Source organism: Mobula birostris, chromosome 3 (assembly GCF_030028105.1).
Source record: "Mobula birostris isolate sMobBir1 chromosome 3, sMobBir1.hap1, whole genome shotgun sequence".
In the NCBI taxonomy this organism is placed as follows: Eukaryota; Metazoa; Chordata; class Chondrichthyes; order Myliobatiformes; family Myliobatidae; genus Mobula; species Mobula birostris.
The window spans coordinates 170,540,021-170,566,968 of NC_092372.1; the positions used below are offsets into that span (position 1 = coordinate 170,540,021).

At 42.8% G+C, this 26,948-nt stretch overlaps 1 protein-coding gene across 1 annotated transcript in view; it reads left to right on the plus strand.

Moving 5' to 3' along the window:
• The window catches only part of kcnh8 (potassium voltage-gated channel, subfamily H (eag-related), member 8), a 450,065-nt gene extending 445,179 nt beyond the window's left edge, over positions 1-4,886 (plus strand). Inside the window, exon 16 of the mRNA XM_072254419.1 lies at positions 4,197-4,886. Within this exon, the coding sequence (XP_072110520.1) occupies positions 4,197-4,886 (690 nt within the window). The remainder of the gene's footprint in view (positions 1-4,196) is intronic.
• Positions 4,887-26,948: the final 22,062 nt, after the last annotated feature.

Here is a 26,948-nt window from a genome sequence, read left to right on the forward strand (position 1 = left end):
TTGACACTGAGTATGACTATCAAGGTTGTAAACATTCTGGTTTCATTCCCGATGGTTACCAAAGAGGGGAGCTGAGATGATGGTGAGGGGATACATTTTATGATACCGACCAAACAGAGATGACCTACAGAGGGAACTTGAGGTCCAAATTTAGAGCTTATTGAGACTGGCACACAAGTAGATAGGGTGATAGAGAAGGCTTATGGCATGTTTGTCTTCGTTGGTTGGGGCAGTGAGTATGAGCGATAGGAAGTCATGTTGCAGCTATATAAAACTTTGGTTGGGCTGACTGCGTGGAATGTGTGCAATTCCGATCTCCCCATATACAAAAATAATGTGGAGGCTTTGGAAAAGGTGCAGAAGAGGTTTACATAGATGCTGCCTCAATAAGAGAGTACAAGCTGTAAGGAGAGATTGGACAAACTTGGACTGTTTTCACTTAAGCATCAAAGGCTAACTGGAGACTTGATAGAAAATATTAGAACTATGCAAGGTATAGATTGGGTTAAGCAGTCAAAATATTTTTCCCAAGGTAGTACTGTCAGGTACCTAAGGATACGTATTTACGATATGAGGGAGAAAATTTAAAGGAGATGCGTTGGGCAAATGTTAAACCAGAGTGTGGTAGGTGCCCGGTGTGGACTGCCAAGGTATTGGTGAAGCAGAAATGATAGCTGTGTTGAAAAGAATGATAGATGGGTACATGAATAGGCAGGAATAGAGGGCTATACATGGCCATATACAGGCAGAAGAGATTAAATGTAATTCAGTGCAATCTTTGTGGGCAAAGAGCCTATTCCTGTACTATACTGGTTGATGTTCTGTATTCAAGCATGATAATTTCAGTCTGCCCAATATTTATCTGGAAGAAATACATGCTCAACTAAAATTAAGTTTCAAATAGTCAATCAATTTAGAGATTGTTGGGGAGGTATGTCTAATGAGCTGAATGTGATATAAAGTTGGGTGTTGTCAGCATTCCTGTAGAAGTAGACACAGTGTTTTTAGCTAATGTTATTGACAACTAAGATGTGTTGGTAAATGATAGATCTTAGGAAGCACCTAAAGTAACCATGTGGACAGGGGGAAGAAACCAGTAATGGCATTAACTCAGAATGGGTCCGTATGAAGGGAACCAGGAAAAAGCCATCCATTTTAGTTGGATGACAGTGGAGAGACGTTGGGAAGAGGATAGTGTGATCAATTTCATCACAAGCTGTGGCAGGTCGAGGAGGCCAGGCCGGGATAACATGTGTCTTTGGTGAATTTAATCAGGGCAATTTCAGAAGTGTGGATGTGCAGAAGGTGGGTTTCAGATGTAGATAAGATGGGCTTTAGTTTTCAGATGTTCAACCCCTTTAAGAACTTTAGAGACGCAGCTGCAGTTAGAAAGGACAGAAGGGTGACAAATATTTTTTTTATATATCAGAAGGGATATTATTTCGTCCTTCAGGTGTGGCACTCACCTCAAATCTGGCAACACCAAACCAAAAGTACTGCCTTATTATGGTTTGCACATTCTTCCTCTGATATGGGTTGCTCTAGGTACAGTATTCTGGGTCCCTCCCTTTACCTAAAGATGTGCCGTAGCTGGGTAATTGACAGCTGCAAAGTACCTGATGTGCAGGTGGAAGAATCAGGGAGGAAATCATGGGCATGCGAGAGAGAATAGATTACCTGGAAGTGGTTGGAGCAAGGGGATTGATGCAGTTGACATGAACTCAATGGGCTGAAGGGTCTCCAGGTGTCATGAGAACATATGAGATATATATGAGATAATTGGCAGAACAAAAGAAAAGCTGAAAATATTCAGGTCAGGCAGTATCTGTAGAGAGAGTAGTTCTCCATTGGAGAATCCCTTGGCAAAAAAGACCTTGTTCTGAGGCAGCACACATTTTCTGTCTCAACATTAGCAGATCTGTTGGATATTTTTGGCATTTTCTAATTTTATTTTCATATCCTTGTCTAGTGAATAGACAATAAGGTATAAAAATTACCAATAATTAAGGGTTAATGAATTGAATTTTGAATTGAATTGGCTTTATTGCTTACATCATTCACATACCTGAGGAGTAAAAATCTTTACGTTATGTCTCTGTCTAAATGTGCAATGTGCAATTCATAGTAATTTATTAATAAATTACAACAAGATAGTCAATATAACTTAGAAATACAGTTGTGTCAGCATGAATTAATCAGTCTGATGGCCTCGTGGAAGAAGCTGTCCCGGAGTCTGTTGGTTGCAGCTTTATTGCTGCGGTGCCATTTCCCGGATGGTAGCCGCTGGAACAGTTTGTGGCTGGGGTGACTTGGGTCCCCAGTGATCCTTGAGGCCCTTTTTACGCACCTGTCTTTGTAATGGGGGAATAATATAATCGAGAAGTACAAAAAACTGTGTTGTTCTGAACACCAAATAGTTTTAACGAGTTTACTGTGTCTGTTTGGGAAGAGAATTCCCAAAAGGCGATTACAACGCAGGAACAGTAAGCCACTACCTGTTGGGGAAAGAGTATTCAGCTGAGTGAGTATAGCCCTGAGTCTGAGCAGCCACTGAGATTACGATGGCAAGGATGATATAATCTGAGGGCTAGGCAGAATTTGAGATTGAGGGAGGCCTAGTTCTGGTTAGAGAAAATTGTGTTTAGGATGTGATGGTTGTGACTTTTGGGATGTCTCTGATGATGATGGTCAGGAGGTCAGTGCTGGAAGTTTGTTGTGGGCAGAGAACGAGTGATTCAGTAGTAAGGTAATCAGTAATAGGAAATGCTAAGTCAAGCTGGGTTATTTGCTGGGCTTTGAGAAAACGCTCATTGTTCAAACGATAATGATCCAGGTGAAAGTTTAGAAACCAGATTCAGCAGTAACCTTAAAAACAATGTTGGCACATTCTTAAAGGGGGATGGGTGGCAAATATTTGGGTGACTCACTGGAAGATTTTATCCAGCTACAGTGAGCCTCCTTCAGTAATACACTATCATATCACCTTCTCCACTTAGTCTTCCAGAGTTCCTGTTGTGGATCAAGTCAGCTGACCCTGTTTTCAATCAGTTAAGAGATGTGTCTGTTTTCAGTTACTGTGTGAAAGGAGGGAAAATACAATGCCAGTGTTAATGCATACAATGAACCTCTGTCTCTTAACCTAAAAGTGTATGCATAACAAGTGATAATTCAAAGAAATAATTTCACAATGCTGATACCATCAAATGGTAAATACAGTTCTAATCTATGTTGGAGACCATTTGTACAGATATAAAGCTGCTTGTTTCTGTGAATGGAAAAGTGGATTTTTTTCCACATAGCCAATTCCCTTCCCCTACTGAATCTGTTCAAAGCCCTCTTCATGGAATTGAACTCAAACCTTAAAAGTAACACTTCTGAGCCACTGTTGAGTGAGTGCTGTATTCTAAAGAATGACTTCTCAATGGTGATCTTTTTCATATGAACTGTTAAGCTGAGATCTTTTTCACATCTTGAATGCAAGAAGATTCATGCCAGTATTTTGAAAAAAAAAGGTATGGCATTCCTTTTTGTGTCCTTTATCATTCAATTAAAATCTCTAAAACAGATTATCTGGTCATTGTTACATTCTTCTTTGTGGGAGCTTGCTGTGCACAATTAGGCACTGCGTTTCCTTCCCTGGACTTCCTAGCTATAATGAATTTAGAAATGCAGAGATTCAGTGAAAAGGATTGTATAAATGCAAATCATTTATCTAGATCGTAGTTGAATTTGTCAGCCCTTGATCCATATCCTTTGATAAACTTACCTCAGAGACATCTGTCAAAATAACAAAATGCATACACGAGGCAGACTGTGGTGTCACTCCTGCTGTTATCCAAATGTATGTCATCATTTTCAGTCATGAACCTATGACAATCCATGGAACAAAACTAATTCTTTTTCCAAAGGTAGTGAAGATTTCAGATAGTACAGTATAGAGATGAGCTGTAGACAAATAATATGTTGGCAACATTCTTGATTTACACATGTCTAATTAACCTCAAGGCACCTCTACCCTCAGCAGAGTACAGAAATTTGGTCAAATTTGTCAAAAAGAGCAGAGACTGGAAACTGGGGTTGCAGCTGCATGCAGTAATAAGAAAAAGCTGTAAATAATTTATGTTTTTTTCCCAATTTGATTGACATAGTTTGGGGAAATGTAGTGACATGATGTTTCAATTATTTTATTTTAACAGATGAATAACCTAACTCAAGAAGTGTCCCAATTAGGCAAGGACCTACACAGTGTCATGCATCTCTTGGAAGGGCTCTTGGCAGCACAAAACAACACACCTTTCTGGCCTGTTCATGGTGCTCAGCTGACTTCCTCGTTGGACAACTTGAAAACAAGAAGAGATTGGACAACACATCAGCCTTGTTTTCACATGCAGGGAGGAACAGCTTCTTGCACTGTAGCAAACCCATCACAGAGCACAAGCAAGCCAGCCAGGTGGTCTTTGGATGCAGGTGACCAATGTTGCAATACTCGAGGAACTGGAATAACTTCACATAGAACAATAGAAACTGATCATCATCGCACCATGTGCTACTCTCCCCAGGGTGATCACCTGCCACCTGTAAGGTGTATATCTCCACATTCTGATGCCACACTAACCCCTCTTCAGTCCATTTCTGTTACCCTTTCATCTTCAGCAAGTTCCTCTCCAGAAAGATCCGACCCATTGGTGTTTCCCTGTAAGTCGCAAGAGAGCAGCATCTCCAACCTGGGTCTGGTCAGTTCATCAGACCTTGGAAATTCACCAGAATCCTGGGAACTCGAGGGGAGGATCGGGGTCTCATTATCAAATGTGGCAACTTCTCCTGCAGAGGTTGTGACAGGAATACACAAATATAAGGATGAGAGCACCATCGATGTGCAAGAATAATGATGAATTGACAACGCACTGAAAAACATGGCCTGCAGATGACAGTTATAACTACATTACTAGTGTATCAGTGCTTTATTCTTCTGCATTCTGCCAATATTGCAGAGGTAATAACCACAGAATATAACTTCAGGGTAATGCTGGAAATTTAACTTTCTATGAAATAAACTGATAAAAATATAACAGATCACTTTTTACTGCGGAAGCAGTGAGAGAACTGTTTTCAGGAGCATGCTTATAAATCCATAACTTTCTGAGCCTGAAGCTCACTTGCTTGCCTGGCCTGCAAACTCCTAGGGTGATCCAAGACCCTTGCAGCCTAAGGACAGCTGGAAATCAAGGGCAAAGGAATACAAATGGCCTTTGTGGTGGAGGTAATTCTTCCACAAAGCAAAGAGTTTTGTTTAAAACCGCTGTTGAAATATCCCAGATGGATATGAATTGGATGGTTTACTCTGGGAGGTCGGCTGTCCTGCTGGTTCATTTTTCTGCGCTGCTGAGGCACAGGGACAATTATCACTGCATGCTGTCTCCTAGACAATCAGTCAACTGCAGCTGGTAGCAGAAGGTTAGCTGCAGCACATTGTATCATGTAAATCAATTTGATCAATTATTTAACAAAAAATCACTATTTTTATACATTTGGTATGGAAACTGTATTTATGTCGACAAATTTATAAACGACAAACTTTTTGTGGCAAAGCTTGAAGCGAAACTCAATGCATTACAGAACTCCTATTTATGTTGTTAGCTCAGAAGTAATTGGATAACAGGTTATCCACGGCACTGTAGTTAAAAATAAGTAAGGTTAGACTATTCAGAATGGATTGCATGCTATCAAATATGAGTGTATCCGCAGTGATCAATTATAATAACTAAAAACTAATTGAGAATGCTACTTATTTATTATTTATATTTCAATAAATCATTGTAGGAAATGTCAAAAAACGAATCATATAATCCCAGAAATAGGTGCAATAATATAGAAAGACTCACTAACTTTAAAGTTATTTCATGTTCTTTTGGATTCTTACAATTTAATAAAATGAACTTGATAACTTCGTATGAGGTCTCGCAAAATAGTTTGTTCTCTTGCATAGTGTGCCAATGACAGATTTTATTCGTTATTGATTAAAGCAGATCGAGTAGCTTTCCACTGGAGTCCCGTTAAGCAGAGGAGGCAAATGTGGAAATATCTGCCTGAAATTACACTCATGACCATGTGGCTCTGCACAGCTCAAATGCTATCTACATATTTGCCAGTAGCTTATTGTTGTTGGTAGCATCTCAAATGGCAATAAGGAAGTGTACATGAGAGAGAGAGAGAGATCAACCAGTGAGTGGGGCCATTACAATAACGTCACACCCAACATCAGCAAGGCTAAGGAATTGATTGTGGACTTCAGAAAGGAGAATTCAGAAGAACACACACCCATCCTTATTGATGGGCTCAGCGGTAGAAAGGGTGAGTAGCTTCAGGTTCCTGGAGATCAACATGTCCAAGGATTTATCCCAGGTTAAACACATTGACACAATCATGAAAAAGGCACACCATTGACTATACCTCATTAGGAGCTTGAGGAGATTTGATATGTCACCATAGACTCTTGCAATTTTCTACAGGTATATGGTGGAAAGCATCCTGACTGGTGGGGAGGCTTCAGTGTACAAGGTCACAAGTTGCTGCAGAGGGTTGTAGGTTCAGGTAGATCCATCATGAGCACAACCCTTCCCACCATCAAAAATGTCTTCGGGAGGCAATGCCCTGAGAAGGTGGCATCCATCACTAAGGACCCTCGCCATCTGGGACATGCCCTCTTCTCATTACTACTGTCAGGAAGGAGGTACTGGTTCCCGAAGATCCACACTCAAGGGTTAAGAAACAGCTTCTTTCCCCTCTGCTGTCAGATCTCTGAACAGTCCACGAACCTATGAACACGTGCTCATTTCTTCTTTTTGGCACTATGTATTTGTTTGAAATTTATAACTTTTTGTCTTTGCGCTTGTTCTGCAGCAGCATTAAATATTGCCATTGGATGTGATGTAGCACAGGGTCATTAGGAGGATACCAGGACACGAAGGCACATACAAGGCCTAAGTTGTATGGAAGATAGAACAATGATTAATGGTGGGGGGGAAGGTGGAAGATAATGACAATTGAAGGAAGAGATGCAATCAAAGGAGTGAAATTAATTCTTCTGGTATAAGATTCTGAACAAAGATGCTGTCAACAAAAAAACATTCTCATGAGGAGAAATGGAAATCTGGAATCCTCTCCCTCAAAACAGCTGATAAGGAGAGCGATTGAAGTGCCAAATGTGAGAATTATAGAATTTTAATAGTCAAAGTTACTGAGTGTCTTGAACGAAGTTGTTTTAGATGGAGATCAGGTGTGGACAAATCGAATGATAGAATAGCTCACTGGCTGAGCAGCAGACTACTGCTCTTCCATTTCTGAGTTCCTTTGCTTTTAATCACTGCACCGTTCTTCACTTCCTTCTCCTGGCTGTGTACTCTGCACTTCTTGCTCACATCATAACTGTGGCCCTAGTTTCTCCTCCCCTCACATCTTGCACACAACATGCAGTATTTGTCCAAACAGACACTATATCAAAATAACTTAAAGGGTGTTCCTGACATTTTCCCTTCTTGAATTGAGAGGTTCTCTTATGAGTGTGCATGATTTGATATGGATTGACTGGAGGAGGCTGAGCTCATCGAAGTTTTCTTTCCTCAGTGGAGGAAAACCTCAGGGAGTTCAATTTCAAGTTTAATTGTCATTCAACCATATTACGAACGCCCATGAAAGTGTTACACCAGGGCCAAGGTGCAAAACACAGCACAAACAGTCACATGCAGCACAAGGCATATATAGCACATATAAGATATCAGTAAAATAGAGTCACACAAAAAAAATGTCCAAGACCCTGAGTCCATGAACGTTGCAGCAGTCTACAGTCGAACACAATATAGCTTGTCTTCCGCCGAGCAAACACGGGGGCGGGGGGGGCAGCTTGGACACTGGGCCACACCACCTCCAGTAGAGAGCACCAACTCCAACGCCTCTCTGATGCAGGCAGCAGCACAATCCCCACCAAGTCCAGCTCCCTGAGTTACTCCGCCAATGAGCAACTCACTGAAGGGGTAGACCTGCAGTGCCTTAAGTTCCAGCAGGGTCTTGTGATCATAAAAAGTGTGTTTAAAAAAAGATAATAAACCCTTTAGATCACCCCAAAGAAGCCGCTGCGATCGAAGGCATCACCATCTCATCGATAAAGGTAAAGCTGAGTTCTAACATGGTCTGCAACAATGCTGGTGGAGAGATGGTACAGCATTTTCTTTCTCAATATCTCATGCATCACAAATTGCAGCTGCTTTTGCTGGTATCTGCCCCAACATTCTTCCTTCATACTAAGAACTAACTTCAAGTATATCTTTCCCTTCAGGAGGAAGCAGTGGTCCAGAAAAATACAGCATTGCTGACTGTAGCAACCACTGACTCAGAGATTGACACCATGCATGATTTACAGGGTGCAATATTGCTGGGGTTTCCAAATGAGTAATCATCCTCCACATTTATCCAGAAGCTACAACAGCCCATTTGGCTCAACAGAAGGCATTAACACATATCAGTTCCACTGCAGAGAACATGATTGCAGGTTTTGAAGGGCCAGTTTATGCATGATAACTGATGATCCTTCCAGGAAATGGCTGAGTACGTTACGCATACTGTCATCCAACAATGGAGTGCTTTCATGAATAATGGACTACTAGCCTGCGATGCTGTACCTTCTCTCCAAATAAAATCATTAAAATCTCTCTGTCAGAAGTGAAGTCAGATGCTGTAAGTGCTGCCTACAAGCTGGTAGCTATTTTTAAAATAAAATTGAATACGGCTTTAGTCTCCCCTGCTGCCATTCCCTGTGGCCCATGCAGTGATAGGAACATCAGTGTACAGGTCTACCGAGTTTTCTCAATAGCTGCCAACATACAGAGAAAGACTTAAAAAAAATAACTTGACACTTCCTTTAAGTCACTACAGGTTCACACGTCAGTAATCACTTGGAGAATTGTTTTCTTTCTATTCATCAAAATCTTCAGAGTGTGCTTGGCTTTCAGCTTTAGCCTCTTGGGGTTCTACTTACTTGGAGGCATAAGACAAATGGAACATCATTTGGAAACCACCCTTTAGTTGTGCTTTTGAAAAGACAGAAAGCTTTAAACAAAGGTTCTGGAAATTGGATCATGTGGCACTCTTTTTTTCAATGTTTGTGCAATCCAAAGTCTATTTCACCCAAACTAGATCTCATTTGCTATAATTTCCAGGTGTAGCATCGATTGTAAAGTTGAACAGAGAACATCCAGTTAAAACCAATGGTAGCATGACAGGTATTTTCCCAATATACAGACAGAGCACCTAATAACAACATGCAACACAGGTTTGAGCCCACACCAACATATACTGGAGGTCAAAACTCCATGCAACACCCAGTGTGAAATGCGAATGTGAAGGATATCACAGTGACCTCTTCATTTATTCAAGATTTCAAGGAACAATCCATTGGTATTAGCAGATCTAACTGGGCAGCTTTAACACTCCATGTTCCTGAGACTGTTTATACATTCAGAAATGCTCAGTCCAAACTCAGATGAGAGAGGTTCACAAAAGATTACAGTTGCTGGAATCAGGAGCACTACACAAAAAGCTGCAGGAACTTGGCAAGTGATGGCAGCATCCATAGAAGTGAAGTGGACAGTTGATGCTTCAGGTCACATCCCGTCAACTGGACTGACCAGATAGATGCTGCCTCAGCTTTCTCTGTTTTGCTGCACTCAAGATTATTGGAGAATGCAAAAATTAAAATTAATGTTCAAACTATGTTATCTCTAAATCAATGATTATCTTGCAGGTAGCATGCGCATGAGGTGTGGTGTCTGAGCTGGAAGACAAAATACTGAAAACTTTTTTCATAAATGTCTTTTCTCTCCCAAATGCTACTGGTGTCAACCTTTGAAGGTTGATGATCTTCTTCTGAGTACTGAGGTACAATTCTGCTACGATTATGTTTTCCCCTTTTTCAGGGATCACAGGTAACCCCAACACTTTTGACCACCACTTCATGCCTGTGAGAAAGTGGTGCTGAGTCAGCGACTCTTCTAGTGAACCATACTCTCATAAAGCTGTTAGTAAGAAGTTCCAGGACTTCTAAGTGGTAATTTATATCCAAGTCAGGATATTGTGAAGCTTGGTGGGGGACCAACAAATGGTGGTGTTCCAAGCACCTGCTGCCCTTGTCCTTCCTGGTGGTAGAGGACACAGAAGAGGAGACGTTGTCAGAATAGCTTAGGTGAGGAGCTTCCACCACTGTATGTTGGTGGAGGGAATGAATACTTACAATGGTGGATAAATGCCAGCCAATTATTCTAAATGAGGTAATGAGTCCTGATGAAGGTTCTCATTCCAAATTTTGACTGTTCATTTCCCTCAATAAGTGTTCTCCGACCCGATGAGTTCCTCTAGTATTTTGTATATGTTGCTCAAGATTTCCAGCATCTGCAGAATCTTGTGTCCCCCTTATCTTGAATGGTGCCAAGTTTCTAGATTCCTAGTAGAGTTATGTTTCTCCAGATAAGTGGAGATTATTCCATCTTGCTTCTGATTGGTGCCTGATGTGAGTCACATGCTGCAGGAACCCCGCCTCTGGACCTGCTTGTGTCACCTAAGTACCTATTTGGTTCGCCCAGTTGAGATTTTCGTTACACACACAAAACGCTGGTGGAAAGCAACAGGCCAGGCAGCATCTATAGGAAGAAGTACAGTCGACGTTTCGGGCCAGGACCCTTCGTCAGGACTAACTAAAAGAAGAGATAATAAGAGATTTGAAAGTGGGAGGGGAGGGGGAGATCCAAAATGATAGGAGAAGACAGGAGGAGGAGGGATGATTACAGTCGACATTTCGGGCCGTCTCCGATCATTTTGGATCTCCCCCTCCCCCTCCCACTTTCAAATCTGTTACTATCTCTTCTTTCAGTTAGTCCTGATGAAGGGTCTTGGCCCGAAACATCGACTGTACTTCTTCCTATAGATGCTGCCTAGTCTGCTGCGTTCCACCAGCATTTTGTGTGTGTTGCTTGAATTTCCAGCATCTGCAGATTTCCTCGTGTTTGAGATTTTGGTTGATGGAGATTCCCAGGATGTTGATGGTGGGTTATTCAGCAAAGGTAAAGCCATTGAACAACAAGTTTCTTAGACTTTCCAGTTGGTGATGATCATTGCATGGCACCACTGTAGCACAGATGTTGGCTGCTGTTTATTAGCCCATAAAACGTGTGGGAGTGGACTGTTCTATCTGCTAGACTACTGGAGGATTTGAATGTTATATAGTCATCAAGCAAAATCCCTATTTATGGTGGAAGGAAGAAGGCTGTGGTGAGGACACTGCCCTATAGAACTCCTGCAGTGAAGTTCTGGACTTGGGCTGACTGACCTCTGACAAGAGAAAACATTTTCCTTTCTTTACAATGTGACTCCAGCCATCAGAGTTTTTTGATATCCCCCTCAGGAGTGAAATAGATGAGCAGGTCAAATGGTGTCGCAACTCAACGTCAGCAAAACTAAGGAATTGTAAACTTCTAGAAGGGGAAATCCAGGGAACTCAACCCAGTCTTCAATGAGGGGTCAAAGGTGGAAAGGGTGAACAGGTGTCTGTTCCTGGGCACCAACATCTCAGAGGATCTATTTTGGACCCACCATATTGATGAAATCATGATGAAGGTCTGGCAGCAGCTACAGTATGTTTCATTAGGAATTTGAGAAGATTTGCTATGTCACCAAAGAGTATAGCAACTTTCTAAAGCTATATCGTGGAGAGCATTCTGATTGGTTATATCACTGTCTGGTGTGAAAGCACCAATTCACAGTCTTGAAAGAGGCTTTAGAGGGTTATGGACTCAGCCACCTCCACCACAGGCACAAGCCTCCACACCATTGAAGACATCTTCCAAAGACAGTGCCTCAATAAGGTCATATCCTTCTTTAAAGACTCTCAGCATGCAAGATATGCCCTCTGCCCATTACTACCATCAAGGAGGAGGTACAGAAGCCTGAAGACACACACTCAATATTTTAGGAATAGCCTCTTCCCCTCTCCCATCAGATTTCTGAACAGGCCAAGAACTCAATAGACCATAAGACCATAAGACATGGAGCAGAAGTAGGCCATTTGGCCCATCAAGTCTGCTCTGTCTTTGAATCATGGGCTGATCCAATTCTTACAGTTATCCCCTCTCCCCATTTCCTTTGATGCCTGACTAGCCAAGAACCTATCCACCTCTGCCTTAAATACAACCAATGACTTGGCCTTGACAGCTGCACATCGCAACAAATTCCACAGATTTACCTCCCTCTAACTAAAGTAATTTCTCTGCATCTCTGTTTTAAATGGACGTCCTTCAATTCTGAAGTCATGCCCTCTTGTCCTAGACTACCCTACCATTGGAAATAACTTTGCCATATCTAATCTGTTCACGCCTTTTAACATACGGAATGTTTCTATGAGATCCCACCTCACTGCATTGGCCTTCATCAACCGTGGGATTGAGTTTAAGAGCCAACAGACTCCTGTACCTCCCCCTTGATGGCAGCAATAAGAAGAGGGCACGTCCTGGGTGATGGGGGTCCTTAATGATGGATACCGCCTTATTGAGGTATCATCTTTCAAAGGTGTCCTGGATGCTCAGGAGGCTAGTGCCCATGATGGAGCTGGCTGAGTTCACAACTTTCTGCAGCTTTTTCTGATCCGGTGCAGTGACCCCTCCTTACCAGACAGCGATGTAACCAGTTAGAATCCTCTACATTGGTAGAAATTTGCTAGAGTCTTTGGTGACATACTAATTCTCCTCACACTCCTAATTAAATATAGCCACTGTCGTTGGATTTTGTGAGTAAAACATGCGACAGTTGTTTTATGTGCTTATCAAAAGCCAAAGCCCTTTACTTCAGATATGAACAAACCAAATGCAGTTGCCTTATCCTGACGTCATTACTGTACTTCAGACACCGTCTCTTAAAGTGAACCAACTCAGTGACGGTGTTTGTGAATTATGTAGAACAGTTTCTATTATGAACAATATGTGTCATCTGTTACCCATTACGTTACCCTACACACGCCCCCCCACCATAATTCACCAAAACTGGCATTGTCAGTCGATCTAAAGACCATATGAGATGCTTGTCTCAGGTCCTATGTGCCTTGGCTGGAGTAACAGCATGTGTATCTGGCTCATCCAGCAGCGTGCTGCCACACGCATGGCCATGTTGTGATGTGGGGGTATGGTAGTGGAACTATCCAGTTCTTGGTGGGCCCCTTTAAAGTTATTTTCAGAAATGCATTCAGGTTTACTCTTACTATCTACAATGAAAGATTTTTTGCCCCATTCTAAAATGCAGAATGGGCTATCGTAAGGAGGCGTAAGGGGATGTTGATGTGCATCATGGCAGACAAGAACTAACTAGTTAGATGATAGGTCAACTGGAACCCAAGAATACTGTATACCATGATGGGAGGCTGGAACAGGTGCAACAGAATTGAGTTTATTGAGGAAGGAGGAACACTGCTGAGATCCCAACCAGGCGGTTATCCTGTCAGCAATAAAATCAACTGGCATCTGTAGTGGCTGCATGGACACCAACTCAGCTGTGGTGATCTGCTGGTCCTCTTTTGGGAGCTGTCCTGAGCTCAGTAGGACCTCGGGAGATGATTGTGCCAACACTCATCCATCAGGGAAGCCCCCAGAGCAGTCTTTAAGGAAGGGTGAAACTTCAAAGCATACATTTTCCAGACATCCCACCCCGCAAAAACTCATTTCAGGGAGGTAGCACCATCAATTTCCGGGAGAGGTGGGATATCTGCAATAGAGTAACTCCTGAGCAGCTAGCCAGCTAGTTTAAATAACGTTAGCTATGCTAATGAACGAATGACACCTGTTAAACTCACCTCCACATTTCTTTTACAGTCTTAACCCACCATGGACAATAGAAAAGTCACTGTTGCTAACATTACAGCGAGCAACACTGTCATTATTTTTGAGCCCTATTAGGCAGGGGTAAACTTTAGTGTAGACTGGGGTGATGTGCATTTTATATTTTCTTTTTTTGGAACACTCTCCCATGGCGCGCTCTTGATCTCTCTCTCGCTCTCTCTCTCTCACTCTCTCTCTCTCTCTCTCGCGCGCTCTCTCTCGCTCTCACACTCTCTCTCACGCTCACTCTCTCTCTCATGGTTGCTCTCTCTCTCTCTCTTGCTCTCCCTCTCGTGCTCACTCACTCTCTCTTGCTCTCTCTCGTGCGCACTCTCTCTTTATCTCTCTCTCGCGCTCTCTCTTGATCTCTCTCGCACACTCGCTCTCTCCCTCGCACTCTCTCTCTCACTCTCTCTCTCTCTCCCGCTCTCTCTCATGGTCGCTCTCTCTCTCTTGCTCTCTCTCGTGCTCACCCACTCTCTCTTGCTCTCTCGCTCTCTCTCTCGCGCTCTCTCTTTCGTGCTCTCTTGCTCTTTCTCTAATGCTCGCTCTCTCTCTCGTGGTCGGTCTCTCTCTCTCTCTTGCGCTCACTCACTCGCTCTTGCTCTCTCTCTCTCTCGCTCACTTGCTCTCAAAAAATTGATTTCCATGATATTGTATATAATTTGCGGGCAAGAGGGAGCCGCTATTAATATGCGGGAGACTCCCAGAACTTCCGGGAGAGGTGGTATGTCTGATTTTCTGTGAAGCCTTCTCACCAGGATGCGAGAGGCCGTGAATGGAGTTAAAAACAGTACTCCTCAGTTTTGCAGGCACTTTGTGGCAAGGGTGGCCAGTTGAGACATCACAAAGGAGAGAAACTCCAGCGTCCTTGAATCTGACGTCAGACAACCACAGGCCGATGACTGCTGTCCAGTAAGCCTGGACCTCTGGGTCGGTAGCTTGATCGGCTGCCATGCTGGCATAATCAACCCGATGTGTATGGTGTTGACGGTGGACCATCAGAAGCAATCAGCCATAGCATTATTTTTCCCTTCAATGTGCTGCATGTTAGTCATGAATTCTGAAGTGTAGGCCAGGTGGTGTTGCTACTGTGCAGGCCAAAGGTCTGATGCTTCAGCTATCCCATGCACGAGGGGGGTCAACGCATGCAGTGAAATGCCGACCCTCCAGTGGAAAATGAAAATGGCTGACGGCCAGCTAGAAACTAAGAAGCTCATGGTCAAACATGCAGTCCTTCCTCTCAGGGGCGGGGCTGCCAATTGAAGAAGGCGAGAGGCTGCAACACACTTCCAACAAAATGCTTGTGCACAGCACTCATTGCGTGGTCTGAGGTGTCAGTATTGATGACTATGGGTGCATTGGGGAGAGCATGTGCCAGTAGGGTCATGTTTGAAAGAACTCGTATGGTGTCGTCAAATGCTCTGGTCATGTCTGCTGACCACTCAAGCATGTCAATAGAGTTACTGTCTTTAAGGGAAGTGAAAGTAGTGGAAAATCCATAACAGTGGTGACTTTTAACTGCAGGGGTGTTGCACCTTCTGTGGAGAAGCAGTGGCCAAGAAAGTTAACAGTAGACAACTCAAGTTGGCATTTGGTGGAATTAATTATCACCCTATGTTGGCTCAAGTGCTTGAAGAGTGTACGGAAATGTGGTGAGTGTTTGGTGACAAGTATATCGTCCAGTTAAACAAAAGGAAAATCTGAGTCTTTTAACATAGATTCCATTAGTCACTGGAAAGTCTGTGCTGCGTTTTTCAGCCCAAATAGCATGCGCAGAAACTCAAATAGGCCAAGCGAGGTTATAAGAGCAGTTTTGGGAATGTCCTCAGCATACACAAACACCTGATGGTAGCCTCTGACTAAATCCACCAGAAAAAATTACGTTTCTGGCTAATCGTGCCAAAATGTCTTGAATATGTAGGACCAGGTAACGATCGGGAATGGTGGCCTCGTTACGGTGGTGGCATTGCTGCTAGGATGGCAACCACCATTGGGCTTGTGGACCATGTGGATGGGTGAAGCTCAAGGGCTATTCGACCTGTGTACAGTGCCAGGCATTTCCATGTTAGCAAACTCAGCCTTCACGCTGGCCAGCTTTTCTGAGTCCAGTCTACGCACACGGGCGTGGACTGGTGAGCCAGTTGTGGAAACGTTGTGCTCGACCCCATGTTTGTGGAAAATGTGGGCTTGGTGAAATTTGAGAATTTGCCCAGCAGGCGAGCAAATTTACTTGTGGTGGCGGTGCATCCTTTCGACAGGGTTGTCATGGAGAACTTACTGGGGATGCAGGGTAATGACCTAAAGTCCCTTGCGTCCACAAGCTGGTATTTCCAACAGTCTTCTGGCCCACAGGAAATCTGCGCTGATCAGAGGTCTAGCAACCTTAGCCAAGACAATGTCCTATGTGTAGCATCATCTACTGAAGCAGATCGTCACACATTGTGTTCCATAAGTCCGGATCCTGCTGCCATTGGCGGCCTCCAGCGAGGGTCTGTCACTATCTGCCTTATCATCAATCGGCTATGCTGGCAGCACACTCACTTGAGCAGCTGTGTCACGCAGGAAGCGTCGCCCTGAAAGGGCATCCATAACAAACAATAACTGACCCTGGCAGCTGGAACCCATAGTGTTCACAGATCTCCGATGTCCTGATGCATTGGACCTGTCAAAGCTGCATGGCGGTCAGCATTTCTTGACGTTCGTGCCGAGACGTGCATGGTACAAACATAGACCCAGCCTTGTCTGGTTCTGAGCCGTGGGTGTGAGTCTGTTGGAGGCTCTGCTGTCAAGGCTTATTGAGACAGGGAAAGGAATTGGAACGATGCACTTCTGCCTGGCTGAGTGTAGACTATCGGCCATTTTTGCAAGCTCCCTATAGTCCTTAATGGGTGTATTAGTGAGGGCTGTGCAAACTTGATCAGGCATTTTTTGTATCAAGAGTTCTTTAAAAATAAAACGAGGATGGTGATTGCCCAATGCCATGAGGTCCATTTGTTCTGAAGGACTAGTGTCCCCTGTTGTGTATTTAATACTTCAGTTGTATTTGAGTGATCTTGTATATACTGTATATATTGGGTGATTAAATGTTCTTGTTCATTTCAATAATTCGTTACAGTTATATGTAAAAATACGAGAATTGCATACAGCATCACACTACACGTGACTCTTGCTTAAACTCAAAATTAGACCCATATTCCTGGATTCCCATGTCTTCCTTTCAATCAGTTTAATGTTTTGATGGTACAAAGCATTACATTGCCCATCAGGTATATTTTTAAAAAAACAAACCCAAGATGGCTACCAACCTGTTGAAGCTCAGCGAGACATTCGAACTAAAAAACAGTGAGAAATGTCAAGAAATATATACAGGCCAACATGTGCAGAGACGGACAAGTTAAAGAAAAAGCAGCATAGCACATGTTCTTCAGATAGGGAAGACACAATCGAGATTTTTTTAAAAAACAGTAAACAGAAGAACTCAGGGTTCATAAACAGTGAGTACTGGGTGATAATAATCATTAAAAAATGAGCAGAGGTAGTTGGCTCTGTCAGAAAAATTAATGAGTTTGATTGCTCACTGGGTATCTGGCTCATGTATATAGAGCTAATACAACAATATTTTGAAGCAAATCAAATATCCAATGAGAAACGAGTACCAATTTTGCTGAGTACATTGGGATTAAAGGCATACAGTTTGCCTCAAAGTTTAACCGCTCCAATCAAACCAGCAGAAATGTGCTTTGGTGATATTGTGAAAGTAATGTAAGAACATATAGAACCAAAGCCATTGTTAATTGCAGAATGCTTCAGATTTCATAAGGTTTCACGAAGAAGGGGAGACCATTTCAGCATACATAGCTGAATTGTCTGAGCATTGTCAGTTTGATAATAGCCTTAATTATGCACTATGAGATTGTTTAGTTTGTGGAATCTGAAAAGAAAGCATTCATAAACGGCTCCTAACTGAAGCATAACACACATTTAAAAAGAGCTGTTGAAATTGCTATTTAAATGGAAACTGCAGGCAGAGGTGCAACTGAGTGTAGTCAAGAATAAAAGTGAGGATGAACAAAATTGCGAAGTCTAAATCGAAAACGACCTGGCCAAACAAATTGTGCTACCGTTGCTGTAGGGGCTCATATACACCTAACAAATGTAGGTTTAAAGGAGGATCTTGCAGAAAATTCAACAAAGTATGACACATTCAAAGAGCATGATGGGCAGATGAAAATAAATGGACTGCACAGGGAAGTTGCAGTTTCAAAAAGAGCACTAATCTGCAAGCTGTTAATGAAAAATTTGGTAATGATGATTGTCACAGGACTGTGTAGCCATGAGATTTACATGGTGAAAACGAGCAATGGACCAGTTATATGGCTTGCACCAGAAGTGAATGTCAAATTTACTAAGATGAAATTAGACACTTTTTCAGCTGTTTTGGTTGTTCTACAAAATGAGCTTGGGAGGTATTTCAAAGATACTAAACTAAAACCTACAGATATCCAACTAAGAACTTATACTGGAGAAAAGGTAACTCATGTTGGAATGATATTCATGACAGTGAAATACAGCAAGCAACAAGCCACAGTGAACTTGCATGTGCTAAAAACAAGAGGACCAGCATTGTGGGAGCATGATTAGCTGAGACAACTACAACTTGATTACAGGTCCATCCACAAATTGCATATCACATGTCCTGCAATAGAGTCAACCGAAAGTGAATGGAGAAAGGTACTGGATGATGCCACAACTGTCTCCATGCCAAACACCATGAACCGTTGCTCAACAGAGGACAAACAGGCATTGGGACCAACCTCTGTGCCTGTCAAACAATCTCAGGTTCTGAGGTCCCCTCCATGGTGGTTGTAGGAGTTGACTCTGACACTGGTTGAAAGCAGTGGTCCAACTTCAATAGTTTTTGTCGGCAGCGTATCTGAGAAAATTTCTGGTATGTTAATCAAGCAGTTACTCACTCTTCCTTCAGTTAGTCCTGACGAAGGGTCTCGGCCTGAAACGTCGACTGCACCTCTTCCTAGAGATGCTGCCTGGCCTGCTGCGTTCACCAGCAACTTTTATGTGAGTTACTTGTGAAATGTGGCTTGGTTTTAAGATGGAAGAGAGTTCAGGGAGCTTCTGGAAAGATGCAAGCTTTCAGCTTTTGTGAGTATAAGGAACCAGAATTAACACTGTAGGCATTAAAGTTATTGCATGAAATTCAAGTGGGAGACAAAATGCTGGTTATAAAAGTGAATGCAAAGACCAAAGTCCAGATGGATGATTGGAGGGCCAAAAAGAAAGGAGTCAATGGAGATATGAAAACGGAGGATTCATCAGATGATGTTTTGGATGAGGAAATCAAGAGGACAGATCAGATCGTAAATGGAGCAACAGAAGGATTAAGAAGAGAATACTCCAGTGAACTAAATGCACCTTCCAAGATCAAGATGCACAATTTAGAAGAAGAAATATGAAAGAGAAGAAAAGTGTCCAAGGTTGTTAGAACCACTTCTTGCAGTGTCAGAGTCTCACCTGCCAAGCAGAGGGATCTCCCTTGTCAAGAAAGATGTTATCCCACAAGAGTAAGAAATCCTCTACAGTGATTCAATCTTTCAGCCTGAATGGGACAATTTAAAATTGGCTATGCTGTGGACATCTGTACATATTAGCTGTATTATATAATATACTGCATATATAGTCGAGATGCATTCTGTATTGAGTTAGAGTTAATAGCTGAACAGGAAGGAGTGGTGTGTATTTAATATTTCAGTTATATTTGAGTAATCATGAATATATATTGATTGATTAAGTGTTCTTGATCATTCGTTACAGGTTATGAGTACAAGTACGTGAATAGGATACCTCATCACAGTGTCACATGATACATGCACACCTTGCTTAAAGTAAGCTCAAAGTTAGACCTGCATTCCCAGACTCCTGTGTTTTCCATTAAGTTAGTTCAATGTATTGAAGGTACAAAACATAACATCACCCAGGGTGGGCAAGGAGAGCAACTGTTCGATGCGCTCAGACTCAGACAGACCAAAAGTCTGCAAGAGGTGAGTTTTCAGTGTGACGTATCAATCACAGGCAGGTGGGTCGTCTAGTAAACTCACCACTCGGGCTGCATTGGAACTACTTTGCCATGCTACAATGTTGTAAAGTTGCTATTGTTTGCAGTGATCTCTCGCAGCCCATGCGAACCATGCAGCAGAGCACTGATCCCAAAACTCTGACAGGCTCAAAACAACTGCGTTGGTCGACATATTGTGGAGTAATTCTGGAATCGTCCAAGACCATCGTGGTCACCAATGCAGGATTCTGTGAATAAAACATACAACCTTTGTTTTATGTGCTTAACAAAAGCAATAGCTCTTTACTTCTATTACAAACAAACCAAAGGCTTACATTGGCATCATTACGTCAGACACAATCTCTCTGAGTGAACACAACAACTTCATGAAAGTGTTTGTGAATTGTGTAGAACAGTTTCTATTATGAACAATATATGTCATCTGTCACCCATCACATTACCCTACACTGTCACGCCCTCTTTGTATTTGCCTCAGTATGTTCAGCCCTGGATAGATCCTTGGAGATGTTGACACCCAGAAATTTGAAACTACTCACCCTTTCCACTTCTGATCCCTTGATGACGACTGGTGTGTGATCCCTCGACTTCCCCTTCCTGAAGTCCACAATCAATTCCTTGATGTTGAGTGCAAGGTTGTTGTTTCATTGCCACCCAACCAGCTGATCTCTCTCACTCCTGTACACCTTGCTCATCACCATCTGAAATTCTGCCAACCGTAGGTGTGTCATCGGCACTTGAGCTGTGTGCAGCCACACAATCGTGGCTGTAAAGAGGGTAGAGCAGTGGACTAAGCACATATCCTTGACATGCGCCAGTGTTGATAGTTAGCGAGAAGGAGATGTTATTTCCAATCTGCACAGATTGTGGTCTCGCAGTGAGGAAGTCAAGGATCCAGTTGCAGAGGCAGGTACTCCAGCAGTGAGAGACTGAAGATGCCCTCGAACACTCCCACCACTTGGTTGGCATAGGTTTTCAGAGACCCACCAGGTACACCATCAGGGCCTGACTCCTTACAAGTGTTCACACTCTTGAGAGATGTTCTGATGTTGGCCTCTGAGCCAGAGATCACAGGATGCTGCAGGGTTTTGCATAGATCTTGTCACAACCACAGATTCGGCAGCGCAGCAGATAGGGCAATCGCGCTCATGAATATGCATGTCAGCTAATTATTATTTCTTTTTTTGTGTGTGCGTGCGTGCATGCATGTGCATCTGAGCGTGTGCGATGCTGGCAGGACGATGTCTTTTTCATGCCTTTACAAGGCGCAGAGCGAGAGAGAGAGAGAGACTGTGTGGTGCGCCACTCCTCACACAGACATTTCACAGTATTTTTCCCTTTATTTTATGAGGTCGAGTTGCAATCTCGACACTCAACCTGGCACGGATGGAAACGTACTCGGGAGCGGACCCGATTGGGTTCGAACCCAGGAACCTCTGTTCCAGAGTCCAGCGCTGATGTCATTGCACCACCAGCTGGCCCCTAATTATTATTTCATTGTGATAGTATTTAACTCTATTCTTTCCATCATCGTGCTTGTGGAGACTTGAACCCAGCATAGTAACGCTTCGCTGCCTGCATTCGGCCTTGCCTGAGAAATTGGACTGTCAAGTCAACTCACTCTGAAGACTAATTAGCATAAACATATAACCATATAATAATTACAGCACGGAAACAGGCCATCTCGGCCCTTCTAGTCTGTGCCGAACTCTTATTCTCACTTAGTCCCACCGACCTGCACTCGGCCCGTAACACTCCATTCCTTTCCTGTCCATATATCTATCCAATTTAACTTTAATCAACAACATCGAACCTCCCTCAACCACTTCTGCTGGAAGCTCGTTCCACACAGCTGCCACTCTCTGAGTAAAGAAGTTCCCCCCATGTTACTCCTAAACTTTTGCCCTTTAACTCTCAACTCAAGTACTCTTGTTTGAATCTCCCCCACTCTCAATAGAAAAAGCCTATCCACATCAACTCTATCTATCCCCCTCATAATTTTAAATACCTCTATCAAGTCCCCCCTCAACCTTCTATGCTCCAAAGAATAAAGATCTAACTTGTTCAACTTTTCTTTGTAACTCAGGAGATGAAACCCAGGCAATATTTTAGTAAATCTCCTCTGTACTCTCTCAATTTTATTGACATCTTTCCTATAATTCGGTGACCAGAACTGTACACAATACTCCAAATTTGGCCATACCAATGCCTTATACAATTTCAACATTACATCCCAACTCATATACTCAATGCTCTGATTAATGAAGACCAACATACCAAAAGCTTTCTTCACCACCCTATCCACATGAGATTCCACCTTCAGGGAACTATGCACCATTATTCCTAGATCCCTCTGTTCTACTGCATTCTTCAATGCCCTACCATTTACCATGTATGTCATATTTTGATCAGTCCTACCAAAATGTAGTACTTCACATTTATCAGCATTAAACTCCATCTGCCATCTTTCAGCCCACTCTTCTAACTGGCCTAAATCTCTCTGCAAGCTTTGAAAACCTACTTCATTATCCACAACGCCACCTATCTTAGTATCATCTGCATTGTATTCGTTTTATATTTAGCTATTCATTTCAGCCACAATGTAGACTGCATTTTCCATTTGAGAGTTTTAGTTAACGGCCCTGTTGGCCTAGCGTTTGTTGTTTTCTTTTCCCTCTAACTCTGTTTGCATTAAAGTCTGTGAACTATCAACTCACCTCAGTGTCTCTCGCTCCACACTTGGGCCATATCTGAACCCGCTGACAGATCTAGTTTTCTTCTCCCTTTCAAAGTGTGCATTAAAGGCGTTGAGCTCATGTGGAAGTGAAGCATCACAGCCATTCATTACGTTAGATCTTGCTTTATAGGAATGGAACCCCTTTTTACCAGGCATCTCCAGAGATGCAGCTCATTATGCCCCTGCTAACAGCCACCGGACTCAGTGGAGAGTAAACCACTTTGCTCAGACTACATATGTCTAGAGTCGATATGACTTGGGTTCCCCCAAACTCGGGAGGCTGGAATTTCTTGCTCACCCAAACACCGATCTGTGTGAATACTGTGTGAAAGCAGCTGACTTGCAATTACCCGTCAGAATGAAATAACAGACTACACACTGCATGCAATTATAAAGAAAGTATATTTATAAATTTCAGCTTTATCATACAGTTAGTAGAGAAAAAAATAAAAAGGCCCATTACAGTTAACCCAGTCCAAATGTGCACGTAGCTAGGAGCTCATCTTGAAGTTGTCTTTAACTCACGCACTGGACCCGTGGTCCTTGTGAAAGCACACACCACCTTCAAGATGTCATTTGAAACCCATATCAAACAAAATGGCTCTCCCACAGGAGTATTGGTCCTTCCTCCTTGAAGCCATTCATCAGCACCGAGCACCTGGTGTAACAGGGATGGCATCCTCAGCCATCTTTCTCCCATCTTCTCCCAGCTTCTGTCAAAAAGACCTCAACCCAGACAAGCATCCATCACAAAAACCTCTCCACCCAGCGTTCTCTAGAACCTTCTCCCAATTCCACCATCTTGATTGGATGACAGTACATTCATAAGCATAACCATCACAACCCCTTATCTTTAGCTCAAACCCAAACATGCTGAAAGCAGAACAGACTGCTCTTACAGAATTGCCATCATGAAATACCTACAGCATAGCAGTAAAAATCTTCACCAGGGCATTGCAGAAAGTAATGACCTGTAAATCCTGCCAGAGCATTTGTGCATCCGATTCCATCTCTCGGCTCAAGCAGAATTGTTTTATCGCTCTTAAAGTAACATTCCATAGACCGTACCTAGGCTTCTTGTTTATTTCCAGATCACTGTTCTTGAAAGCCACTGATCTAGCCAGCAGAATACGAATCTCCTGGTTCATCCACAGCTTTTCATTTGGGTATGTCCAATACATCATCCGCACAGGTCTTCATGAAGTTGGTGACAACTGTGGTGTACTCATTCAGACTCGAAGATGAATCTCTAAATATTGTCCAGTCCACCAACTCAAAGCTGTCCTGTAATCGCTCTTCTTTCTCCTTTGACCATATCTTCTTGGTCCTCGCCACTGTTGTTGTGGTTTTTAGTCTCTGCCTATAGGCTGGACAACCAGACGATAGTGTGGGCGCCAGATGGCACGGTAAGCATTCTTGATGATAGGATAACAGTAGTCAAGTCTGTTGTCTCCTCTGGTTCCTCTGTTGGTGATAGTTGTTCAGAGACTGTTTCAAACTGGCCTGGTTGAAATCTCTCACAATGATAGGAAAGGTATCAGGGTGCGTAGTTTTGTAGCTGCTGATAACGTTGCTCCTCCAGAACTTGCCTGATGTTGGCCTGAGGTGGACTGTATACCACTATCAGGACGATGGCAGAAATCTCCATCGGCAGATGAAATTGACACCATTTGACCGGGATGTTCCAGGTCAGATGAGCAGGACTGAGACAGAATTGCTATATTTGTGCACCCCATGAATTAATCATAAAGCCTACTCCACCTCTTCTGCCTTTAAAAGACAGAGCTGTCCAGTCTTTGCAGAGAATGGTGAAGCCATTGAGCGGCATTGCAGCATCTGAAATGGTGAGTGTGAGCCATGTTTCCATGAACCAAAGTATACAGCAGTTCCTGATGTTCCTCTGGTAAAGAAATCTAGTTCTGAGGTCTTCAATTTTATTTTCCAGAGACTGTACATTTGCCAGGATAGTCAGGAGTGGAAGTCTAAAGCCTCTGTGTTTCAAACAAACCCGTAGACTGACATGGCATCCCTGCATTTGCTTTCTTAAAGGGGAACTGCACTCGCGACCTGAGTCTGCCGTCAAAGGTTCGTCGATTTTGTGTATCAATAGATTTTTTTAAACATCTTGAAACGATGCTGCTTACTGAAGTACCCATGGCTGTGACTGTAGATTTCAGCTGTAGCAGTAATAGGAATGCTTATTGATTCCCATCAGAGCTGCACACAAAAAGTCAAAACAAAAATGGTGGCACCTTGAGAGGAAAAGAGTTGTCAAAGTTTCAGTTTGAACCTCAGCATCGGCAATCTTTTCTGTCTCAAATCTGTTTTTGAAGTTAGGTCACAATGGTTACTCTGATAAATGTAACTGATCATGTTGTTAAAATATGTGTCAGAATATTGCAGATTTCTGCCCTCCTGCCTAGTGGGCTATCAATTAAAGTGCTTTAACTATTGCACATGGGGATATCATCCTAATTAGGACGTGAAACTCCTATTGTTCACCACGGAGATGTAATTACAGCTTTGCAATTCTCTCTGAAATTGCTGTTATAGGGAAAAGGACAAAATTAATTTTATTTGGTTCATGTACGTAAGTTGCACAGTTAGGTAGGGAAGAAAAAGAAAGAACCATATTAGAATTCTGCTGGGAGTAAAGGGAATTGCAGGAACACCGGATAGTTTCAGATAACTTTTTAGTTTAATTCTTATCTTGTTTCAAGGTTTTCTGTCCAATTAATGGTAGCAAAAAGACTGAGTGCCAGCATTTCCTGTTAGGTATTTGAAGCAGACTCTCCAAGTGAGGAATTTGGTTTTGAATCAGAGTCTGGTTTATTATCACTGACATACACTCATTGGTCACTTTTTTAGGTACACCTCACCTGTACACCTGCTCATTAATGCAAATATCTAACCAGCCAGTCATGTGACTGCAACTCAATGCATAAAAGCATGCAGACATGGTCAAGAGGTTCATTTGTTGAATAAACACTTCTTGGGCTTCCACTCGGGTACAGGTATCGATTATAATCAATGACCAGCTGTGCCATCTTCTTCAGGGATCCTTTTTCAGGTTCGGCTGTTGTTCAGACCAAACATCAGAATGTGGAAGAAATGTGATTTAAGTGGCTTTGACCGTGGAATGACTGTTGGTGCCAGGCAGGTAGCTAGATTACCTCAGAAACTGCTCATTCCTGGGATTTTCATGCACCACAGAGAATGTTGTGAAAAAAAAATCCGCAAGCAGTAGTTTTGTAGGTGAAAATGTCTTGTTAATGAAAGAGGTCAGAAGAGAACGGCCAGAGTGGTTCAAGCTGATAGGAAGGCGATGGTAACTCAAATAACCATGTGTTACAATGGTGGTGTGCAGAAGAGCATCTCTGAATGCATATCAAGCCTTGATATATGGGCTACAGCAACAGAAGACCATAAACATACGCTCAGTGGCTACCTTATTAAGTTCAGGAGATACCTTATAAAGTGACTACTGAGTGTATACCATGCAATTTGTTGTTTTGCAGCAGCAGTACAGTGCAATACATAAAATATACTGTACATTACAATACATAAGAAATATGTAAAAATCAATAGGTAGTGCAAAAAGAGAGCAAAACTAGTCAGGTAGTGGTCAGGGGTTATTGGCCAATCAGAAATTTGATGGCAGAGGGCAAGAAGCTGTTTTGAAACATTAAGTGTGTCTCTTCAGGCTTCTGTTCCTCCCAGATGGTAGCAATAAGACGAGGGCATGTCCTTGGTTGTGGGGGTCCTTAATGATGGATGCTGCCTACTTTAGACATCTCCTCTTGAAGATGTCCTTGATGCTGGAGAGGCCAGTGCCCCTGATGGAGCTGATTGAGTTTACAACCCTCTGCACCTTTTCCAATTCTTTGCAGTGGTCCCTCCATACCACACAGTGACGTGACCAGTTAGAATTCTCTCCACGGTATACCTGTAGAAATTTGCTACAATCTTTGGTGACATACCAAATCTCCACAAACTCCAAATGAACTACAGCTGCTGGCATACTATCTTCATAATTCCATCAATACGTTGGGCCCAGGATAGATCCTCAGAGATGAAGACACCCAGGAACTAGAAACAGCTCACCTTTTCCACTGCTGATCCCTCAATGAGGACTGGTGCGTTTTCCCTCGACTTCCCTTCCTGAAATCCACAATCAATTCCTTGGTCATACTGACATTGAATGCAAGGATGC